The sequence below is a fragment of the Patagioenas fasciata genome, chromosome 12 (assembly GCF_037038585.1).
Source record: "Patagioenas fasciata isolate bPatFas1 chromosome 12, bPatFas1.hap1, whole genome shotgun sequence".
NCBI lineage: Eukaryota > Metazoa > Chordata > Aves > Columbiformes > Columbidae > Patagioenas > Patagioenas fasciata.
In genome coordinates this window covers 14,445,135-14,466,814 of record NC_092531.1, presented here as the reverse complement: position 1 = coordinate 14,466,814, position 21,680 = coordinate 14,445,135, and the positions used below count along the sequence as shown (strand labels likewise).

Sequence of the window (21,680 nt, the reverse complement as noted above, 5' to 3'; positions counted from 1 at the left end):
CGATCTCTGCTGATTTGGGAATCTTTAGGTACTCCTGAAATGCTGGTCATTACATACAAGTTGGGCAAAGCACGTCTTTGGATGCGATTCTCCCTGGAATTGCTCGAAAGGTTTGCTGTAGTTTTCTGTCTCATCAAGATGTGATTATTAATTTGAAAAGCAATAATTTGACAAAGCCTCAGGGAGGGGAGTTGCACAGCAGGGCATTGAACATGCATTCTGTACCCAAATATTTCACGTAGGTGGGTAGTACACCAGCTAATGTGAATAACAGATAAGGAAATTAAATTTGCTAGCTATTAATGTCAAGAACAAAAGGAGGAAATGGATGTTACCTTCTTACACTTGCTTCCTCAAAATGTATCTCTGACCTGTGATTAAAATCCACATGCAGACTGCTTGCTGGGCAGGATTTCTGGCAAGGGAGTACTGCAGTGCTTTATCCATCCATACCGTTTTCCCCAGAAGCTCTCGAGGATCTTCACCTGAGCATGGCTGGCCGAAGTGTGTCGCAGGCCAAGGTTAGAAGATGGTTGGCTAACTTTATTTTTTTTTTTTTTTTTTTACTTCCCCTGGCTTACAGCAGCCTGTACAACTTGTAGCAGTGAGTAGGATGTTTGCAGAAGAGCAGACTTGCCTAGCGAGTTGAGCTTGTAAACTCAGTCTGTTCTTCCTAAACTCGGCCTGTGCTACCTCAGCGTGCTCCTGTTTTAAGAACTGAACCCAGCAGCTGGGCCCTGCTGGTGGTGGGATTATCTTGCTGTTACTCTGCTCGGACAGCAAAGTCTCTTGCTTCTGTCGAGGTGTTTCAGGTACTCGACTCCTCCGTAGCTCTTTGAGAGCCAGGTGGCTAATTCTGACAATTATGGTTGTGCTGGCTGTGCTGTTGGGGCATGGCAGCATTTTCTTTACTACTAAGAAGACTGTCAGTGGGCTTGCTTTTCTGAGACAAAGAGTTATCTGTCTATGTTCAGTGGAGCTGTCGAATTTGATCCATGTTTTATTAGTCATCTGCATTGCAAAATTGAGAAAGCATCTGTATTAATTTTTTTTTTTTTTGTATAAGCCAACTAGAAAAGCTCTGTCTTCTGAAAATATGTGTTGGTGGATGAATCTGTACCCTGAGCACTTTGCCCCATGGTTAACTGTGATTTGATGTGATTGTAAGACTGTTTTTTTTGGGCGGAAAAGCTATCCAGTTTGGCCTTGATGGAATGTACGAAAGATGCCTTCTTACTGTGAATTCTCTTTTTTTTTTTTTAATAGCAACTCCTTTAAATAGGAGAATTTTGGTTGTTAGTTTCTCAAGTGAAGCTACAGCTTTCACTTATTTTTTTCCCCATTTTCAGCCCCCAGTGCACAGATGCTGCTAATTTGTTGTTTTTTAAGCATAGGGCCAATTCTCTAAAAGTAACTTCTAACACACAGATAAGATCTCCTTTATGTGGTAAAATGTGTTTACTGTGAGATGAGTAACGAGTATCAAGATTTTGCCAGATTATTATGGAAGGGACATTAGATGGTTAAACAACATCTTACAAATACTTTTTGTTACAGCATCTATCATTCCTAATTGTTTTAACTGTGGAGCTGTTCCAAAACCATTTTACCTAGGTTTTGAGTTTTTACTTACCTGTAAGAAGAAATTAACCTTTTCAATGTAAAGGATTAAAGAGGCTGTGAGCTATGCTGCTCTTTTAAAAAAGCTGTCTGAATGGCATGTGGGGGATCACCCTACAATTTATTTGCTGTGCTTCAGGTTTGGGCGATATGGAACACGACATTAAAACTCGGATCTGAACCATGGAAATTGGAATTTTTCCCTCCAGGTCTCACTGTCCTGGCAGGTGGAGACAAACATCGGGCGTTTTGGGGAGTCCGAGTATCTCAGAAAGCGCCGTGTGCTGCCTGAGGGTCTCCAAACCCGCTCCATTGGATGAAAGGAGCTTCCAATGGCTCCGCTGGGGCTTGTCTTGATTTGATTAGGCCTTAGTTTAATTTCTTAATCTGTGGACTCTTAATAGCAGGGTTTCTCCAATAAGCAGAATTGCACCTCTGGTCCCTGCACTCAAGAATTACGTGCTTTACTAACTAGAATTCAAGCTTCTGACTTCCATTTAGCTTGAAATTTTCTTTTTGACTGTGATTGATCGTGCTTACTTGGACATGCTGTGTTCTTGAAGACAGATCTTGTGATCGATCTGACTAAAATCTTTGGGGTGACTGTAGTTCAAGGTACAGCTATTAAACAATTAAACAATTCAGTGCACTTAGAAGTCTAGGTTGGAAACTATACAAGTTTTGTTTGGCAAGTATTTCTCCCTTTCATATATCAGCAAGCTGATCTGTTGCTCTATGCAACCAGTATTATGGTTTATATGAAAGTCACGCTTTTACTGTCTTCTGTGTTTGTTATTTTTTCAAATGTACTTTGTGGGAGGAAGTTCAACAAAACACTATATTCTCAGATTGGGCTCAAGCTTTCTGGCTTCCGGCTCTACAGCTTTTAATTGTGCAAGAAGAAGCTGAAATATTAGCTCTGTCTTGTTCATGTTCTGTAGCTGAACTAGAATTACAGTGCACTCAAGTTTCTTTTTTTTGTGTCCAACTTGTATTTGCATGTGGTAAGCCTCAAGTTTATGTACAGAGAATCTTTCCATAGTCTACAGTCTGTTTAAGAGAGAGCTTTAACCAACTGGGCAGCTCTTGCCCTACAAGAAAAGGCATATAATTTATTACTGCTCACTTGAACTGATTGCTTAATCTCCTCATATGTAGAACTGAGATCACACGAATTCCAGGACCTCACAGGTTATGTATGTTTTCAGACACCACTGCTCTGGAGAATGAATCTAGGAAGGCACTTTGCTTCCCAAGATCAGCTTAGGATATCTTTCTGATAATTGATAGTTTGATAAGGAGTTAGGCTTGATGATCATCATGAGTCCCTTCCAACTCAAGATATTCTGTGATTCCAATTAAAGCTTTTAGTAGAAGGAATTACAGCAAACCACGTGGTTGACTCAAAGCATGTGAGTAATCCTTTAATAATCAGAGGACCAATCTAAACGTGGAGCGATCTTTATTCTGAGTGGTTGGAGAGCTTGTGGCCTTGCAGCGATACTCACATTGCATGAGAGAGGAAGCTGGGCTATTGCAGTATGTATTTTTTTTTAAGATTTCCTCTTGCAAGCAAGATGTTGAGATCACTTAGAAGTTGCTGGAAATGCTGCTGGGACTTGGAAGTCCTCAGTAACTTGGAATCTTTTAGAGCTACTTTAATCTCCCTTTATGATGGCTTTTAGAAAAAGATGGAATGGATTATGCTAATCCTGGTAGAGAGCTTCCTAGGGACTCTGTTATCTAACCATAAACTTTAAACTTAATTTTTTGCCTCTCTGTTGTGCTTCGAAAACTTTCTATTTCTTGAGGAGAGTAAGAGTGAACCAGAAGCAGGATACCTCATGTAGGGTGTTCTGCTTTTTTGAAGTGTTTAACGTCTGTCGGTGTTCTTAGGCATAGAAGCTCAGATTTTCAAGCCTGAATGACAGGACTTGATTTCTGGGATATACATTTAGGCATGTAAAGAAATCAAGAGACTTCAGTTATGGGAGGACCCAGTGATATTCCTTCCCTCTGGCACAATGATGGGGCTGGGGCAGAGAGTTCTGGCACTGCAGGTGGGCATGAAATTGTCCCTTCATATTTACTGTAGGTCTTCAGAAATCCTCATTGCTCGGAAATGCTCTAATATGTGACTGATTAAAGAAAATAATCAGGCATAAATATCTGTCCAATTGCACAGAGTTTCCAGCTGATCTATTCTGTTTATACAACGTATCATAGAGAGTTATAAAATACGTCATACTTATGAATTAATTGTAGGCTTTGGAGTATTTCCAGGCTATTTTCATGTATAAATTTAAGGCACCATTTCAAATAAACTCTCTTTACTCTCTGCCTTTCCCATCCCCAGTGTAGCTCTGCCTCTTCCTTCTGAGTATTAACTGTTAAAAGCTGAAGTCGAACAGAATCTAAAAATGATCTCAATAAATGCAGCAGAATGACCAGAACTGGAGTTCAATTTTTCATCTGGTTTAAGCTGAAGATTGTAGCGTTATCACTTCACAGTAATGCCGTGGATTTGTGAGTGTAGCGCAGTTGTAACCCATGGAAATGGGTTAAGAACTGGTTACCGCTGTCAAGGAAAGAATGATTTGTATGTTTACTAAAATGCTTCCCTTCAAGTAGTTTGAAGTGTTTTGAAATGTTAAGATTAAGCAACGGCCATTGTGATAAGCGATTGAAATGAAATGGCCAAGATGCCTCAGCAAGTGACGAAACAGAAAGGGGAACCTGAGGCTTCTGTCAGTGTGGGACCCGGTACAGCCGAGCTGCCGAAACCCATGGCTGGTGCTGGGGCGGGCCCAGCCCTTGGGCTCCGCTTAGTGCAGCCGATGGGGTGTAAGGTCGGGCTTTGGCCTGGTCTGCTGTGGCTCCAGCCATTAGCAAGAGGCTTTTCCTACCTTCCAGGGGACAGGGTGGCTCTCCGAGGGGGACTCTAGCAGGGACGGACCTGATATCGCACACTAGGGATGCATTTAATGGGTAGCAAGAAATTCCGGGCATGGTGGTTAGTTGTTTTAAAGCTGCTTGATTGCAGGAGATAGCAGGAGCTGGGTGCGGGGAGGCTGTGGTTAACGGGAAGGAAATGTTTATGTATAAATGCTTGTTACCCAGGAACTTCATAAATTGTGGTGTTTTTAAAAGGGCCACTGATGCATCCCAACATTATGTGGATCCCGTCATCATTTCTCTCCCATGTAGCTGCTTGGTTTCTGCTTATGTGCAGATATTGCAATGTACCGTACACAGGCATTTGATCTCCCCTCCAAAAGCGGTTGGATAAATGAACCCCGTTCAGGATTGATACAAGAGGTTTTGGACAAACTGCGTTATGAGGAGCTATTGTGTATGTAGTGTTGTGTTATGGGTTTCCTGGCTTCTGCTGCAATTGAACATCATTCAAAGCCTGTCTGAATTTTACCTTTTTGAAAGGTAAATGTTTTCCATGCCTTGATCTAGATGCAGTAATTTTGGTCTAGCTTGGAGGCAGTGTATTAAATTTTCAGCAGTGATATTTCAAAGAGGATTGAACATAAATTGATACCATGCCTTCTGTTGTTTAAAAGAAAAAGCAAAGTGCCTGTGCTGTAAGAAAATGAGGTTTCTTACCTATCTGGGGAAGATAAGTAAGGATTATGTATGTGTTGGGTGGGCAACTTCTACAATGTTTAGGTTTTTCTGCCTAATATTTTGACAAATGTAACTGATCAGTGTTATATACTGTGTTAAGTTAGTGGATAACCAATTAGATATCTCTTGTTTATCTTACAGCGCTTAGCAAAAATTTGCTGTAGTCCTGATACTCTTACTTAACAGGACTATTTTTGCCTTTGGAAATAAACATGCAATTATTGAAAATCATTGGTAATAGGCCAAGTCAATGATAGCTGTTCTCGTGGCCTGAACTTAGGTAATTACTGCAGTGTGAAGTGCAAGTTTAATTTTAGTCCAAGTATCTTTCTCTATTAGAAGGTAATATATTCCCTTCACTATTTAATAAGCTGCACTTGGTGATGATAGATGGAAAAGATGAACTGTAGGTTATTGGCAGTACGATGGTCAGCTGCAGCTGCGGCAGGAAGCATCACTACTCCAACAATGTGATAACGTAAAATTCATAAAAAATTTGAAGGTATCTGTTCCTGAATGGAAATTTAGAGACTGGCTTTTTCTCAAGACAGCAAGAGGTATTTTACTGCAGAAAGATTGTGCGGCTATTTTTAGCCATGGGTACTGGTGAGGTGGAACAGAATATTTTTAGAGCTGTAGAAAATGCAGCCACTCAAGCTGGGTTCTTTTTTCACTCTAGTGCTATAGGGTTTTTCCAAAATAAAGAATAAAATTGGTAAGAAGTGTATTTATGTGTCATACTTTGATAAGTAATATATTCATTCTCCATATATATACATACATGTATATACCTTTCTACAGAATTTTAAGTGGTTTAGTCCTGTGAATGATACTGCCATGTATAAAAATAGTTTTTGCTCAAGTTTTGAAAACTCATTACTCATATGAAACATTTAATAAAATAAAAAACTAGCAAGGCATAAGTGGGTCGCTCTCACTTAATACAAACCAATCCCCTATGCTGTTTGGAGTGTTATTTGAATGAGGGAAGCATGAAATAATCAGGAAACTCTGACAATAGTGAGTTGGTAAAAAAAATAGTTTTGAAGAGGAAACTCTATTCTGTAATGGTTTTGCAATGTTTCAGGCACTTTAGAGTGTCTTGTCACTATGTTGGGGACCTGCAGAGGCAGCGGACCTGAGCTTGCGCTGGTTCTTGGGATGTACGCGTTTACCAGAGAATGTGCGTTTGGTTCGTTGCCTTTTCTGTATTTAAGCTGGATGAATGAAGAAGCAGTAAATAGTCCCTTCCACCCACCCCCTCAAAAACGGTGAGATTCTGGTAAGATGAGAAGTTTTTATACAGCTTGGCTGAAACTGTTCTTGTTGACACTCATTTAATTACATTAGTCTGCTTGAAATTTTTTTTTATACTTCAATTTATTTTTTTTTAATATCCTTTATTATATTTCAGAACCTGCCCTTTCAAATATCTGAATTATTCAGGAAATTTTTTAGCAGCAAGGTAAAATGATACTTGTGATTCATGGTATTTTTTTTTAAATTACTGTGCCTTTGTTCTTTATATGTAAATTTTTTAAAAATAGAAAAGTCCCTTGGACATTTGTGCATTGTACCTCCTTTCTGAGGCTGCAAAGGAGACACTTTTGACTAATCCTCCAAATTCTGCACCATTCAGAGTGTGCTAATGAAAAGGTTATAAAATTTAATAATTCATAGTTATTAAAAAAATTCCAACCCCCAAAACCCATTCCTGGCAACTTTCTTAAAAATGTTCCTATTAACTGTGTTGTCCTGGGTAGATTCCAGCTTTATTAGATTATAAATTCTATTTTAGTCCACTTGGTTTTCAATTGGAGATCTGGTTTTGCCTTTCTTTTCTTAAACAATAATAGTTGTTTGCAGGGCATAATTGCATGTTTCCAACCATCAAAAATTATTTTCTTGGATAAAAATATATATATTTGCATATTTCTGGTTTTAATCATACTCCAGAAGTTTAACAGTAAATGATGTGCTTGACTTGCCAGGATCTGTTCGCTTTTCCTAAACACAGCAGATACACCAGATGAATTAAAAGCAGACTGGTAGCTTTTCTGGGCTCTCAAATTCCAAATTCCTGAGATCTGTGCCTGAGAAATCCAAAGTCCTTAGAAACAGGGGAGTTTGGATAGTCATAGGTGAGCTTGGAAGCCTGGTATTTAATATCAAAGCTGCTAAATTAACTCTGATGTGTTTTGTTGAAATTTTCATGCATCGTTTGTAGGATAAGTAGATTTAGAGAGAATAGATACGGGTATAAAAAGATTGCATGAAAATACATGGGAGAAGATTAGGGAAAACCACAAAGAAAAAACATTTCTCATCTCCCTTGCAGAGGATGTTTTGGGGTTGGTTTGCAGTTTTGGGTCACAATTGCAGGATCTTAACCGAAAGCTGGAAAATGGGCATTATGGTCTTCACCACCACAGTCCTTGTAAAACTTCCCTGTGCTCTCAGACAGGGCAGTCTGGGATTTCCATCGCTGTTCTGGCCTCTTCTACTCGTGGTTTTGTTAAACCGATTGTGTTTGTTCTTACCATTTTTAAACATTGTGCTGAATGTAAAAATCCAAGTTCTGTCTCTATAATGTGCTGAAGTGTTTGTGTTCCTGAAGGCTAGACTTGCTGATGGTAGCGGGTACTGAACTGGGCAGCTGGTGGTTAAATTTGCTGGTTTTCTGGTCAGTGGTTCCACATCCAAGGGGCAAAGCTGGATCCTGGGTCTGACTGAGGAGCAGGAGCTCTCGTTTAGTTTAGAGTAACATGGCTTCTTGTCCGTCTCCTCTGTCTGTACCGCTCAATCTGTCAAGGATTTGGAAATCTTTTGATTGACTTTTGGATCATCTTTGCCTAATTAACAAATTGTTTCTTCCCTCTTTGCTGTTTGGCTGTGGTCCCTGGGTAATCACGACGACTGCTTGTACACAATGTATGGAAAACACAGCATGTGTATGTTAACGCTGTTTTGCAGCGAAGGAAAAATCAAACAGCATGTGACAAAATAAGTCTCCGATCCCTGGGGACGGTGGATCTATCAGCTCATAGAATTTTACTTAGAATTATTAAGACAAGCACCTCTGAAGTGATTAGCCACTATAAGATGACATTTTGGAGGCCTTTTTGTTCTTAGGCTAAACTGAGAGTGTTAAAACCAACCGACCAAGCTGCGTCCCCTCAGCCTCAAACCCTTCCTTCTTGCAGGGTAAATTGATTAACTGTAATGTACACAACGCGGTTATTAATCATGCCTGCATCTCTGTGCTGTTTTAACAGTTATGAGTTTGCAGTGGCTATTTCTGTGGCAAAAAAATTTGAGTCCAGCAGAGGCTATTTGCTGTCTGGTAAATGTGCCACAACCATAGCCCACGAGGAAACCGGGGTTGATGTCAGCCAGTCCCATGTCAGCACTGGAGAATGTGCTTCATTTTCTGCCATTTTAATGTATAAAGCTTAAATTTGGCCAATGAGCCTGATGAAAATGAGTATAGAAGTTAGAAACCCACTTTTCAAGATCACATATCACTGTTTAACAAAAATGTGTCTTGCCGTAATAGCAACCAGTAACAACCAAAGGAAAAGGGTTGGATTTGGGGACCTTCGGTGTTTTGCCAGTGATTGTTTTACTGGTTTCTTTGCTTCTCTCTCCTTTCCAACGCTTGCAAAAATCCATATTACCTGCTTGGTTCTTATCTTTAAATTGTGGATGCTGCAAAACCAAACCAAGCCAAGAGATGAACAGCTGAAAGGAAAAAAGATTGCTTGGAAAATTTGCGGTTAGACTTTTGATACTTGCTGTTTAACTTCTTTGGATAATGAAGGTTTAATTGAAGGCAGTTAAAGGTTCGGCAGCCTTGTTCTTCAATTGAAGGTGTTGGAGTTCACAACAAATGTTTGCAAAGACGTTCCAGAAATTCCCATAAAGCCAGAGTTGACAGTTCCTAGTGTAAAGCAAATAATACATGGGAGGAAAATAAAACCAACAGGTGAAAACCACATTTAACTATGTAAAGATATGAAATAATAACTTGAATTAATTCATTTCTCTGGTCTGCAGTGCGTTATTTAACCGTGCTAATTCATCTTTTGTTGATTACAGTCTATAATTCTGATCTTTCTATTTATAACTAAAACTAGGTGTAAAATTATACTGAAGACCAAATGTTAGAAGAGGTTTTCATTGTTCATTGTATACATTGTGTTCATGTTTACTGCAAATTCTTACATTGTGGTAACGTGAGTGGCTGTCACCTGAAGCCCTGCGTGTTTCTTGTTTGAAGAAATGTGATTGAAAAATGTATTAAAATAAAAGTAGCTGTTGGATGCTGTGGGCATGAGTGTCTAACTAACTATTAACTTGAGGCCTTTTGCTGCACTCCAGCCCAGATGGTGCTTTTGGACATTACAGTAGAACTTATTATTGGAAAAAATGGAAATATATGCATATAAAATATAAAGCTTTTTATAGAACTTAATGCTTTTAAAAAATATTTACTATTTGCTAGTATTTTCAGAAAAGTTGCTGTTTGATATATATCACCTGTTCTTGCCTGTCGTGCAACTGATAATGAACTGCATGTGGTTGCTGCGTATAACGTAATAAAATGTAGAGATCTTGGTGCATTGTCATACAAGAAAGATAGAAATGTAATTTTGTGAGATTGCTGCTGTTAATATTTATACCAAGTCAGTGCGTGTTCTATTGTTGGTTCCAACCTACCACATGCTGTTTTTAACACAGTATCTGAAGTGTCACTCTGAAGTGTTCACTCATCTGTCACTCAAGGATGAGTCAGAAAGTAGATTATAGTAAAACAAAAAATGATAAATTTACCGAGTGTTTGATACACAATATAGTTATTCATAACCTTATAAAATCATTAAGAATAATGAAATTGAATGGCAAACGTCTTGCAACTTTCACTTCAATACATGTGTTGATGAGAAACAGATCTCTGGAGAGATGGGTTTTTTGTTTGTTTTGGTTTTTAAAGCCATTTTCTTAGCCCTGGGATGTGGTTCTGTATGGCAGTGGTGCCCGTAGCCCCATTGAAGGGATGCGTATTACATCTAAGCACTATTTTGGAGATGTTTAACATTTGATTTTTTCGCCAAGTGCATTAATTCTTAAGTGCTGTTTGTTTTGTTATGGAGCACAATGGCACAAAGTTGAAGGACTTTAAAGCCCGGTTTCATATTGTGTATCTCTTGAGTTATTTGCATATTACACATTTGGTGCATTTAACTCTGTAAAATATCTTACTGAAACATAAGAAGTTGCATATGTTGTACTTCTCAGTCACTGTGTATTCTTTCATGAGCTAACCTGTGATCTTTTGTGTTAAAAGAAATAAAAGATGGATTAATGAGAATTCCTAAGAGTTCTATAATTTAAATCAAGTAACATTTTGCATTAAGATACCATACTGATAGAAAGTCTTCAGCTGATTTGTCCCAGCTTTGCTATTATCTATATTACTACTTTAATGTATACTTTATATGCATATAAGGTTTGTTTATTGTACTTTTATTTACAGGAGGGTTTAAATGGCAACTTCCTTGTTCTAGAATTGTTTACAGAAACAGATGTGTCATACTATTGGACTTGCTATAAAAATGTGTGTATCTATATGTAGACACTTTAATGAAAGGAGATTGTTCTGTTAATTACTCTCTTTGCTGTTTTTAAAGTGATGATCTCTTGTTTTCTTCTAGCATCAGATAATAGTCAGCGATTTCGAGAAACCTGCTTTGCATTTGCATTGACGCCACAACAAGTGCAGCAAATCAGCAGTTCAATGTGAGTCAGTTTGATCAGTAATACGCAATCTAAATAAAAACAAATTAAAAAGACAACTTACAGTATCTTCCATGTTGAAATGTGAACTTAAAGAACACATATGTGTGTGTAGTGCCTCAGAGAATATTTTATGGGGTAATTCTTCTCTCCTTTGTATGGAAGCCAATGAAGAGAGTGAGGAAGAGGGAATTAAATAGCAGCACTGTCCAGTGAGTATTGGGCAGGTTTCTCCTGTACGAAGCACAGTACAAATACATAACTCTCCCTTTCCCACCATCAGTCCAATCCTTTGTTGAGTTCTGTTGTTACTCACTGTAGAGATGGTGTGTCATAGTGACCCATCAGAATTTTCTTTATAGTGTACGAACTGAGAAAATATTGATGAATCTGTTGCGTAAACAATGTGTCTTAACCCATGTTCTGTTGTTTCTAGGGATATTTCTGGGACCAAATGTGACTTCACAGTACAGGTCCAGCTAAGGTATGGATTTATATTGCCTGTTCTTGATGCTGTTGTATTTAAAAATACAAAAGATATATACTTCCCAGCCTGTCGTGCTTTGCTGTATGGACAAGAGTCTCATCCTGTTGTGTTCTTGAGAAAAACTAGCTGTTGGCAGCTTTGAAAAGGGCAAACTTAACTACTCTTCCTTGTTACATGCAGCTTTGCTGAAGCTACTGGTGGCCTGATCCCTGGTGTGTCAGAACACTGTGTGTGCTACAGCCGGCTCATTTTCTGCTATTCCTTATTTTGCATTCTGCGTATGCTCCTTTTTTAACTCCACATCTGTCAGATTGCAGGTGCCTGGGCCTTCAAAATCTACATACAGGGAGGGTTATTTTTCCTAGCAGAGATGTCTAATACAGGATTTCCTGGGCATCGCAGCACACAGTTTACTTTTCTATAGGCAGTGGGAGGCAAGACTTTGCAAATCACCAGTTGGGGTCTTAACCTGTTGGTTATTGTAGAAGTTTTGACACATATAAGTTTATGAAATGCTATGTATCCTTGAAATTCTGTGAGGGGCTGTGAGCAGAGCAGCTGCGTTGAATAGCTGTCCCCTGATGCCATGGTCGGTTTGTGTGGATGCAGCAAGTCCCCTGGAATAAATCGAGAAGATCTTTTTGGTCCTGTCTATTGTCTGTGATCTTGGCCTACACGTAGGGTGTAGGGTGTGTCTTATTTTGGTTCCAGCAGCACATAAGCCTGTCTGAACTTCAGTAAATAAATAAAGTTGTCTGAACTTAAGAAGCGTGACATAGGCATGAGGATAGTGTTTGATGCTGTGGCTAAACAGCTGGCTGGTTTATTGAAGTTGGAGGAGGGATGGTGGAAGAGACTGTATGTTTTGTCCTTTTGAACCCTTGGTCTTGTATTGAGAGACCAGGCTGAAGAAATGGCAGGAAAGAAATGCAGATGATGTGTATTTTGTAACAGGAACCTGCATATCTGAATGAGTCAGAGTCAGTCTGAGGAGTTCAAGACATCTGGGAAGAAACCTACAGCCATCTTGATCCAAACCTGTAATTTTGGGGGACTTTCCTGCTTAATGATCTGTACAGCTAATTTGAGGGCTGTGTTTAGCAAGAGCTGTCATGATTTCATAACTCTGTGGAAAAAAAAATTCCTTCTAGCAAAGGGTGATCTTTAAATCACTTTATAAGTGAATGATGATGAAATCTCTTTGCTTTTAGGTTTTGTTTATCAGAAACCAGTTGTCCACAAGAAGATCACTTCCCACCCAATCTGTGTGTGAAAGTAAATGGGAAACCATGCAGCCTCCCAGTAAGTAAGATGTTATTTTGATACCCATATTTTGGATAGCAATATTAGGAACTGTCTGTCAGAAATTAGCCTGAGAATTTATCCTAAGCTTTGTTTTCACATTTTGTAGCATTGGAATGAAGATGGATAGGTAAATGGAGAAGATAGTTAAGTAAATTGTTTTTCAGGAGATCAGCCAGTAGATTCAGAAGATTAATTTTCAAAAACATGACAGTAAATTTTTATGTTTGACAAACATCCAATGAGTCTGACTGAAATTGGGCTCTGTTTTGGAGGTCATCTGTGCAGGGAGCAGAACATCACTGATCAAGAGAAAGAGAGAAAAAAATGCCGGTTTCCAGTCCTGGGACAGCACAGAGCCAGACTGGGCGGTGTTAGGCAGGCAGGTAGAATTCCAGTGCTGAGGAAGGAGAGATGGCAAAGGTGCCTTTTAATATTCCAGTGGGCAGGGTTAGCATTTGGAAAGTGTGAAGCTCTGTGTAAGGGGAAAGGCCTTGCAAAATACTTGATAATTTATTGTCTGATATGTCTATATATACATCTCTCTCTATACCTTTATTCTTGAAGCTTTGTAATTGAAGAGGGAGCCTGGTTCAGGTGAGATACAGCTTTTATTGGGGCAGGGTGGTGGCGAAAGGGGCAGAAGGCAAAAGCAGTATTTATTTGTTTTTTTGCTGAGTGGAGAAAATACTTTGATTTCTAGGGCTATCTTCCACCAACCAAAAATGGTGTTGAACCAAAGCGACCTAGCCGACCAATCAACATTACCTCACTTGTCAGATTATCTACGACGGTACCAAACACAATCGTTGTTTCGTGGACTGCAGAAATTGGAAGAGTAAGTAACTTTGATACATAATGCTGTCAAGCTTATTAGTTTCTGCTTTGGCATCTGTTTGAAAGCTTTGAAAGAGAAGCAAGTTTAATTGTGCAGAAAATACTTCACGGTTTAGCAGTGGACTGTTCCTTCTTTTGATTGTATCACTTTGTGTGTTTCCTCAGATCAGTAGCCCTCAAATATTTTGGTGTGATCTCTCCCATTTTATGCCCCACCCACTTTCTTCGTGGCTCATCGAGGGCCCAGATAATAAGATGAAGATATCTTATCTTATTCTTTTGTCTTAACTTCAGACTTGAAGCTCTTCCTGATTTGGGGGACTTGACAAACTGTCTTGGCTTCAAGTTGTTACTCCCATGTGACATTTAGTACAGAGTGGTCTTTTATAACTGTAAATGTGGACACAAAGCAAAGCAACTCAGCAGAGCCCAGGAGGTTTAATTTGCCTTTTTTACATTTCTGTTCTCATAACTGCTAACCTTAGACTTAATATTTAAAAAGTCATGGTTTTAGAACTTTTTTTGTGTGTCTGTGGGGAGAATGTTACAATTGGTAGTATAAAATTGCTGGTCTTCTATTGGAATAATTAAATCTGGAACATGCTGCAAAAATTTACTTCAATAAATTAGTCGATGAATTAGTGCATTGCTTTCTCTGATGGCAAAAAAACCTGCTAGATACCCATTAGAGAGTCAACATCTGCTTGAAAAATGGTGACTTTGCCATTGCAACCGGCCTGTTTTCGGAAGTCCCGAGAATTGTCCTGAGATGAAACCTTGTCTGAGGATTCGTCAGCGTGCAAAGCTCAGGATTCCTGAACCAGCGTGGAAAACGCTTACAGCTCAGTCATGCACAATAGCCAGTTATAAAACATCAGGATGGCATTTCACTCTCCATTCAAATTATAGAATAAATGATGGCTGAATTGTTTTTTTTTAAAACCTTCTTTTATTTAATGTCAAGTGCAGGTATCAGAGATAAGTATTTGAAAATGAACCTGGTTTGGTTTACATTGCAGAAGTGCCTGCACGCGAGTTGATCAGTCCTGATAGCTGTTCTCAGTTACAGTGCTGCACTTTTAAAAATACCAGTGAGGACACAGGGAAAAGAAATGTCACAAGTCTGCGTGGCCTTGAAGCTGGTCTTTTGTGAGCTAGCTGGTTTCTCAGGCTTCATAGATATTTCAGTTATAAAAAATGTGTTGACAAACTTGTAGCTTGCAATAGAAAACTGAAGAGAGTGACCAATTCTTAGTGTATTTCTTGAGAATTAGATGCTGGTCAGAATTTCCCCACTCGTGAGATGTCAAGCTTCCTAAAGTGGTTGTTCGAGACATTGGCAGTTAAATGTGAGGAATTCTTTTATATTTGGATGTGCCTGTATAGTACAAAATTTGAATTCCCCTCCTTCCCTAAAGAGTCAGTCACATGTCTCGACTGGTGTGCTCTACCTTTCCTGAAGTCATAATTGTGATTTTTACACAATCTGTTTCAAGAGCCTTCTGTACAAGATGCCTTGGGCAAGTTCCTAGCTTTGTAGATTCAAGCTGTCAGTAAATAATTTCACAATGTTAATTACCATTTTTCTAACTTCTATACTAATAGAGGCATTAAACAAACAAGTTAAAGCAGTAGTGGTTTTTAACGATGTGAGAAGCATTCATCGTAAGAGTAAAATATTTAAAATGTGGCATTTCTGATGCTATTTCAATTTGTGTAATTTTATGGTAAGGTATATTACTGAAATCCTATTTTCGGATTCTAGTGGCATCCTAAATAATGGCAGATGTCACAATTGTATGGATTTTGTTTGTTTTTTTTAGTGGAACCATATGTGGCAGTTGCTGGGGGGAGGACCTTCATTTTTCAATTTCAAGTGTATGGGTCTGGCTACAGGTTTAGCAAATACTGTTTATATTGCAAAGTTATTGATGTATGAAAACACAAATTTTGTCCTTTCCATTTTGGGGGTGCACGGGAGCGAGGGGTGTTTCTGCTGAGTGCTCATCCTGCCATATCACATTTTCAGAAAGACAGTTGTTACCTGCTGTTGGTAGTAGCTTACAAGACAAATGAGAACTTCAGAAATCTCGGGCTGTGGTTTGGAATCGGTTGGCAATGCTGGAAGGAGCTGCTCGTCTCAAGGGGACGGGGGAGCTGCCAACATCGGTGCTCGTCCTGCACCTGACCTCCTTGTATTATTGTTAATTATATTATTATTATTAATTATCGTCGGTAGCAGCACAAGTGAGCGTCCCTGGCTTTTTGCTGACACTGATAAGGAACATTTTAATTCTGTTCTGTTTCTGTTCAGACCCATGGGGGAAGTGACCTACCCCCTGCTGGAGGGGAAGGGCAGTTGGGAGCGGGGACTTCTTGCCTGCTCCAGCTTCTTTCACCGGAGTACATCTTGGCCTCACCGAACTCTTGAACTCTTTAACTGCCTTAATCTTGTTAAGCTTCAGCAGCAAAGTTGCATTTCATAGAAAAAGAAGGTTGAACAGTGCTTCCAGACTGAGTAGGAAATACTGCAGATGATGTGTCTTTTCTATGTGTTGCTTTTGAAGAGGCATCACTGCCAATTTTCCTATTTTGAAAATGAAATAAACTTCTATTAAAAAAAAAAAAGTTTTGATCATATTTGAGCTGACATCTTCCCTTAAATGTATCGACACAACTGCAGTATGTAACATTATTGATGTGAAATTACCCTTCTTACATGGCTGTAGACTGCATGTCCTGAGTTAGATGTCAAACTTCCAGAAGTGTCCTAAATGCCGTTTTATCAGCTTGGTTTGCAGCTGAATCCAGTCTCAGCGAACCGTGAAGTCACTTTTGTTCCATCCCTAAAACTCCAGCCCTGTGAACTCTCTGAAGCATGGTGGGTTTTCTCTAGTCTGAAAACTTTGCCATCCAAACTCTTGTAACTACTTTAGAAACACAGAGCCCTGTAATCACATAACAAATTGCATAAGCATTGTATAAAATACAAGCTGTCTTTTTGATTGAAACAGTTTTTACTTTGATCTTTTGTTCTGTTTTCTAGAACTATTCCATGGCAGTCTATCTCGTAAAGCAGCTGTCCTCGACGGTGTTACTGCAAAGGTTGCGAGCAAAAGGAATACGGAACCCTGATCATTCTAGAGCGCTAAGTATGTCTGATGTACTGCTTGTTTAAAAAAGGAAAAATAGCTTTTGTAAAAGGAGATTTGAAATAGGACTGGACTGACTGAGGTTTGGACTTCCTACAATTCTCTGGGTTTTGAGAATCTGATAGTGGTGTTCTTTGTATTCAGTTCCAATTCAAAGACTCAGAGGCCTTTGTTTGGACTAGGAGCCAGGCCAGAAACCCTGTTGACACTGTGAAGGGAAAAATGCAAGAGAATCTCTTTCAGTTCAGCCATACTGGCTTTGTTTCTGCAGAACGGAACAACTGTATTTATATAGTTAACTGGTAATTCAGTACCTCGGGTGAGCTGAACTAAATGCCTGATACTGAACCTCGATGCTGACATGCTGGAGGAAAGTCTCCGTCAACACAGGTTTTGTTCCTTTGGCACCGTAATGCAGAGCGAGCTCCTGGAGAGAGTGTGTCTGGCACAGTGCTCCTCCCAACCCCCTTCCAGATTTAAGTGTGAGGTTTGCAGCTTTATTGTTTTCCCTGTGAAGTGCAAGTTGGTATAAGTTTTTAAAACAAAAATGCAAGCAAAAACTGCTGCGTGTTTGTCTTTCAGGGAGAGGAGGGAAAGACCAACACCTGACAGGCGTTGGGCACACTCTTTAATACTCGGATAATGTGTGTTGTAGACGACACAGGACCTTCTCCCAAAGGGAATAAATCAGCCTGCCAGTAAATGCTACAAAGCCAGTGGTATCTAGTGCTGAGCATTAGCTTGTGCTAATGCCGTGTGATGATTTAAATGCACAAAAATCTAGAGAGTTTCCAGGTGGTGACTGCTCTTTGTATGCAAGGTGAGAATGAGGGTGTAGGTTCGGTTCGTCGAGCTAGAAGAACATGGAACCGACTTGTTCATTTAACTGCTGACTGACTATGAAACAGTCCTTACCAGTAGAGAACAGGTAGACATGAAAGACTTCTGTTGTGCTAATATTTCACTGCAGTTATTTGAAACCCAAATGTTGTCAGAGTACCTCTGCTTTCCTGTTTCTCCATTTGCATTTCGATTTTAAACCACAGGGTTGCTTGATGAGTATTTCAGAGGTTTACGATGGTGCTTGTCCGTCTTGTTGGTAGATTTTAAGTAACTTTCCAGTACAACGTTGCATGTATATGAAAAGAGACAACTCTATATAAATACGTTTTCTAAGGATCTTGGTTTAAGATGACCTTTTCCTGCTTTTCACTTTCTTAAATCTTGTCATTTATTACTTTTATAGAGAGTAAAGACTGCTTATGTTACATGTTTATTGTGTGGGTCTGAAACAATAATCACTGCTGCTTGCTTCCAGTAGATATGGCAAACTGAAAGTTTAGCACACAGGTTCAGACTTGTTTTATTTGTCTGTCATCCCTTTTGTGTTTTAAATCAGCTGTAGAATAAACCTTTTCTTCTTTCAAATAACAGTTAAAGAGAAGCTGACTGCCGATCCGGACAGTGAAATAGCAACAACAAGCTTAAGAGTTTCTCTGCTTTGTCCAGTAAGTTGTTTTGGTTTTTGTTGTTGTTTTTTTTTTTTTTTTTTTTTTTTAATTCCCTCAAAACTGATTCTGATCAAAATGTGAGTGTTCTGGGACATGTTTGGGAGAGATTCGTTTGTGTTTACCTGTGTGTTAACTTTGTGGGGACAGCATCCAGTGCTGAAGCATGTGATGTACCCCTGAGAAAATAAGGATTCCATTAACTTAAAAATGCTATTCAAAATGATATGTAAGCACACACTTAAATCTGTCACTAGGTCATCTGAGTGTTGGGATAAAACCACTCTGAGTGATAAGGTCAGTGATCAGACAGTTCAAAATAGCTCTTTAGCCAGTGTCTGCAGCCAAAGAATTGACCGTCTTTTAGCTGAAATCAATTATATACATGTATGCACTGTGAGTGTTTAATAATCTTAAATTAAAAATAACGCATTGTTCTAGAGGTTGTTCCGACAAAATTTGTTCCGAAGTGGGAGAGTATGGTTCCAGGGAATGTGGAAGTGGCAGAGATGTACTGTATCCTGAGCTGTTGATTTTTAACCAGTTAGAGGCTGGGGTAAGCAATGGCTTGCACCTGGTTTAGTTATTGTTGGCTGAACTGCACAATATTAATATTATGGACACTTTTTATCCTTGGGACTCAGCGCCCTTGTTTCAAGTACCACGCACCTTCAGAATGCTCGCTCTGTATTGATTGACACAGTATCTTTATTGCAGAATAACTTTTGAACCTCTTCTCAAGATTAAGGATACATCTGTTTCCTGGTTTGGCTCAATCTGCTCAAGCTTGTCACGAAACTTTCAGTTGCAAAATCTAAAACTGACTTTATTCTTGCAAAATTGAAGCTTATTTCTCAAGTTGTTAAGTATCTTTTTAAACTCTGCTGGTGTGAAGACAAACCTTTAGATATATAAACTTTTCTTAGTAAAAAACACAATTGACATTGTGGTTACTTTTTATTTATGTGTTAGATTATTGTAAATCTTTTAAATGTGGTGTTTTCATGATCTTCAATCCTGAAAGACTTTCTCCATATCAATATTGCTAACTAAACAATAACACTTTTATAAGGAAGGTAAAACTCATCTGTAAGAAAGATACAGGGATTGCATTTACAAGATAAAATCTTGATCTGTAAACTTAGTAACCTCATAACCTGTAATCTTATAAACCTATGAACTTATGTGTCACATTGAAACTGCTGCAGATATGGAATGCTGAACTATTTTGTTTCCACACCTGGTAGCTTATTTTGCTGAGTTGTTACAGCTGAATTCTTGTTGTGCTGTTTGTACTTCGTTATTCTACAAAGCACAACCAGAGTCCTGTTGGGTTTTTTGTCGTTCTTTAGGCACAATAGTCTTACCACTTAAAATTAGTTCCCAATACAGCCAAAAATAGTAATCCGTTAGTAAGAATTCAATGGATGTAACAGTTTATAAGTGCCCTTGTATTAACTATCTTAAATTAATCTGCACACATCTTCAGGAACTTCAGATTTTTACTTCAGTCGTAGTTGATTTGTCAGAACTGCCACTTCAGGCAGTTGTGTTGCTCTATTGATCATTCTGTGGGAGTTTTTTGACACATTTCTGGTTGTCCTGCTGGCCTCCATTACTGAGAAAAGTTCTTCTGCGATGCTCTTAGGTGCATTTTTTTTCCTTTGATGACTGCGATTCTGATGAGTTAGCATTAGAGCAGGAATATCCTGTACAATATTGCTTTTAGGACTGCAAGTGTGCTAATACCTGAAGATGTCAAATTCTAATTTGCTTTCTTAGAGTTCTGCCAGGGTTGAAAACAAGACAGTCAGATATGAGGAGGTAGCTCTGCAGAATCCTACCTTTGTCAGTATTTCCTTTTTAAAATTTACCAGTTTTCTGGTAGACATACAAACCAAAGTCTAGAGCAGATTATTTTGAGCATATTTGTCTCTGTGTCACTTCAATAATGTCTACAAAACATACACACTTGCCTTTTTTTCCAGTATGTTCCTCATTCAGTGCTGATTTCACTGTAACTCTTGGAATAATCCATCATTGAATGGCTGCACCTTTCAGCCTGCCCTATGGACGGAAGGGTTATTAGCAGGAGTCAGACTGTCCTCAGATCTGAATGTAATTTTATTTACAGCCTCCATATGTTTACTTGCTAATTTGTAAGCATTTTTTGGTAAATATTTTGTGCTTATTTTCTAATGCTGGCGTGGACAGTGTGTGCTTTGAAAGTACACATTCAAATGCTGATTTGATCGCCCAACAGGAGAACCAAAAATTAAAGTGTGCTGCATCTTCAGCTCTGCTAATGTGAGGATGCTGTTCTGCCATCTCATTTGTTCTGGGTGTGATTCTCTTGTGTGTAGACTTCCATAAAATAAATAAAATTGTGTATCTGGGTGGGGTGGCAGGTTTAGACTTTATAACGTTTATTTTGCCCTGAAAAATAGCGCAGAGTGAGGCAGCTTCCTCTGGATTTGTTTTGGATTGCTGCAGAGCTTTTTTTAGCACAACGGCCTGCTCTCCCTCCGAGACTGTGGAGTACAAAAAAAAAGCTGCTCTTAACTATTGGCTGAATCTATCCACGATACAGCAGGCAAATGGGCTGGACCGAGTCTGTGTTTCAGGAAGACGCTTGAATTCACGTTCTTTTTTTCACTTGAAATAAAAATAAATAAATCCACAGGCTATGCAGCTGGACCAAATATTTAACTGAACAAAAATTCCAAATCTAGCATTTTACTGTAGGTTTTGCAGCTTTGTTTACACATCTTAACTCCTGTTTTGGGTGCATTTTTTAGCATGAAAAGATTGTGATGTTTTGTATGCTTGTAAAAGAAATCAATGCAGTGTTTTTTTGGCTGCCGACAGGCAGGAATCAAAACAGTACCAGTACTGGGAAACAGAGTTTTTCAGAACTTGGGATGTATCCCTTCTTTTATGACCTCCTCTTTTGTCGGTTCTGCCACAGTTTGGCCAGTACGGCAGAACTGATCCAGGAGCTTCAACGCCTAAAATGGGAAAGGAGACATCAACTCCTTAACGCTGAGCACGCTGATTCTATCTGCATGCGTATGGCTTTGGTTAAATCCAATTACTGCTTAGAAATTAGAAACATGGGTTTTGTACCAAAAGCTTGTGAAAATGTTTCTGGTTTAAATCTGCCCCCCCGCTTTTTTTTTTTTTAAACGCGGGAGATCGGTATTTATGTTCTTCCTGCAGCACGTGTCTTTGACCTTCCTATTTTTATTTTGCATCGCATAGAAGCATCCAGGTTTTATCTCCGATACCCTTGGTCTCGATCCTGCCTGAGCCAGGAGACTCTTACTATGGCCAACAGGCAAA

The 21,680-nt window shown here is 39.1% G+C and overlaps 1 protein-coding gene across 4 annotated transcripts in view; it reads left to right on the top strand.

Annotated features, from left to right (window-relative positions):
- Nucleotides 1–21,680, top strand: part of PIAS1 (protein inhibitor of activated STAT 1) — a 68,232-nt gene that overhangs the window by 36,975 nt on the left and 9,577 nt on the right. For all 4 annotated transcript variants that reach the window (XM_065847312.2, XM_071813942.1, XM_065847311.2 and 1 more), the window contains exons 3-8: nt 10,971–11,055; nt 11,489–11,536; nt 12,751–12,841; nt 13,545–13,679; nt 16,725–16,830; nt 18,265–18,338. In XM_065847312.2, coding sequence (XP_065703384.1) covers nt 10,971–11,055; nt 11,489–11,536; nt 12,751–12,841; nt 13,545–13,679; nt 16,725–16,830; nt 18,265–18,338 — 539 coding nt within the window. The remainder of the gene's footprint in view (nt 1–10,970; nt 11,056–11,488; nt 11,537–12,750; nt 12,842–13,544; nt 13,680–16,724; nt 16,831–18,264; nt 18,339–21,680) is intronic.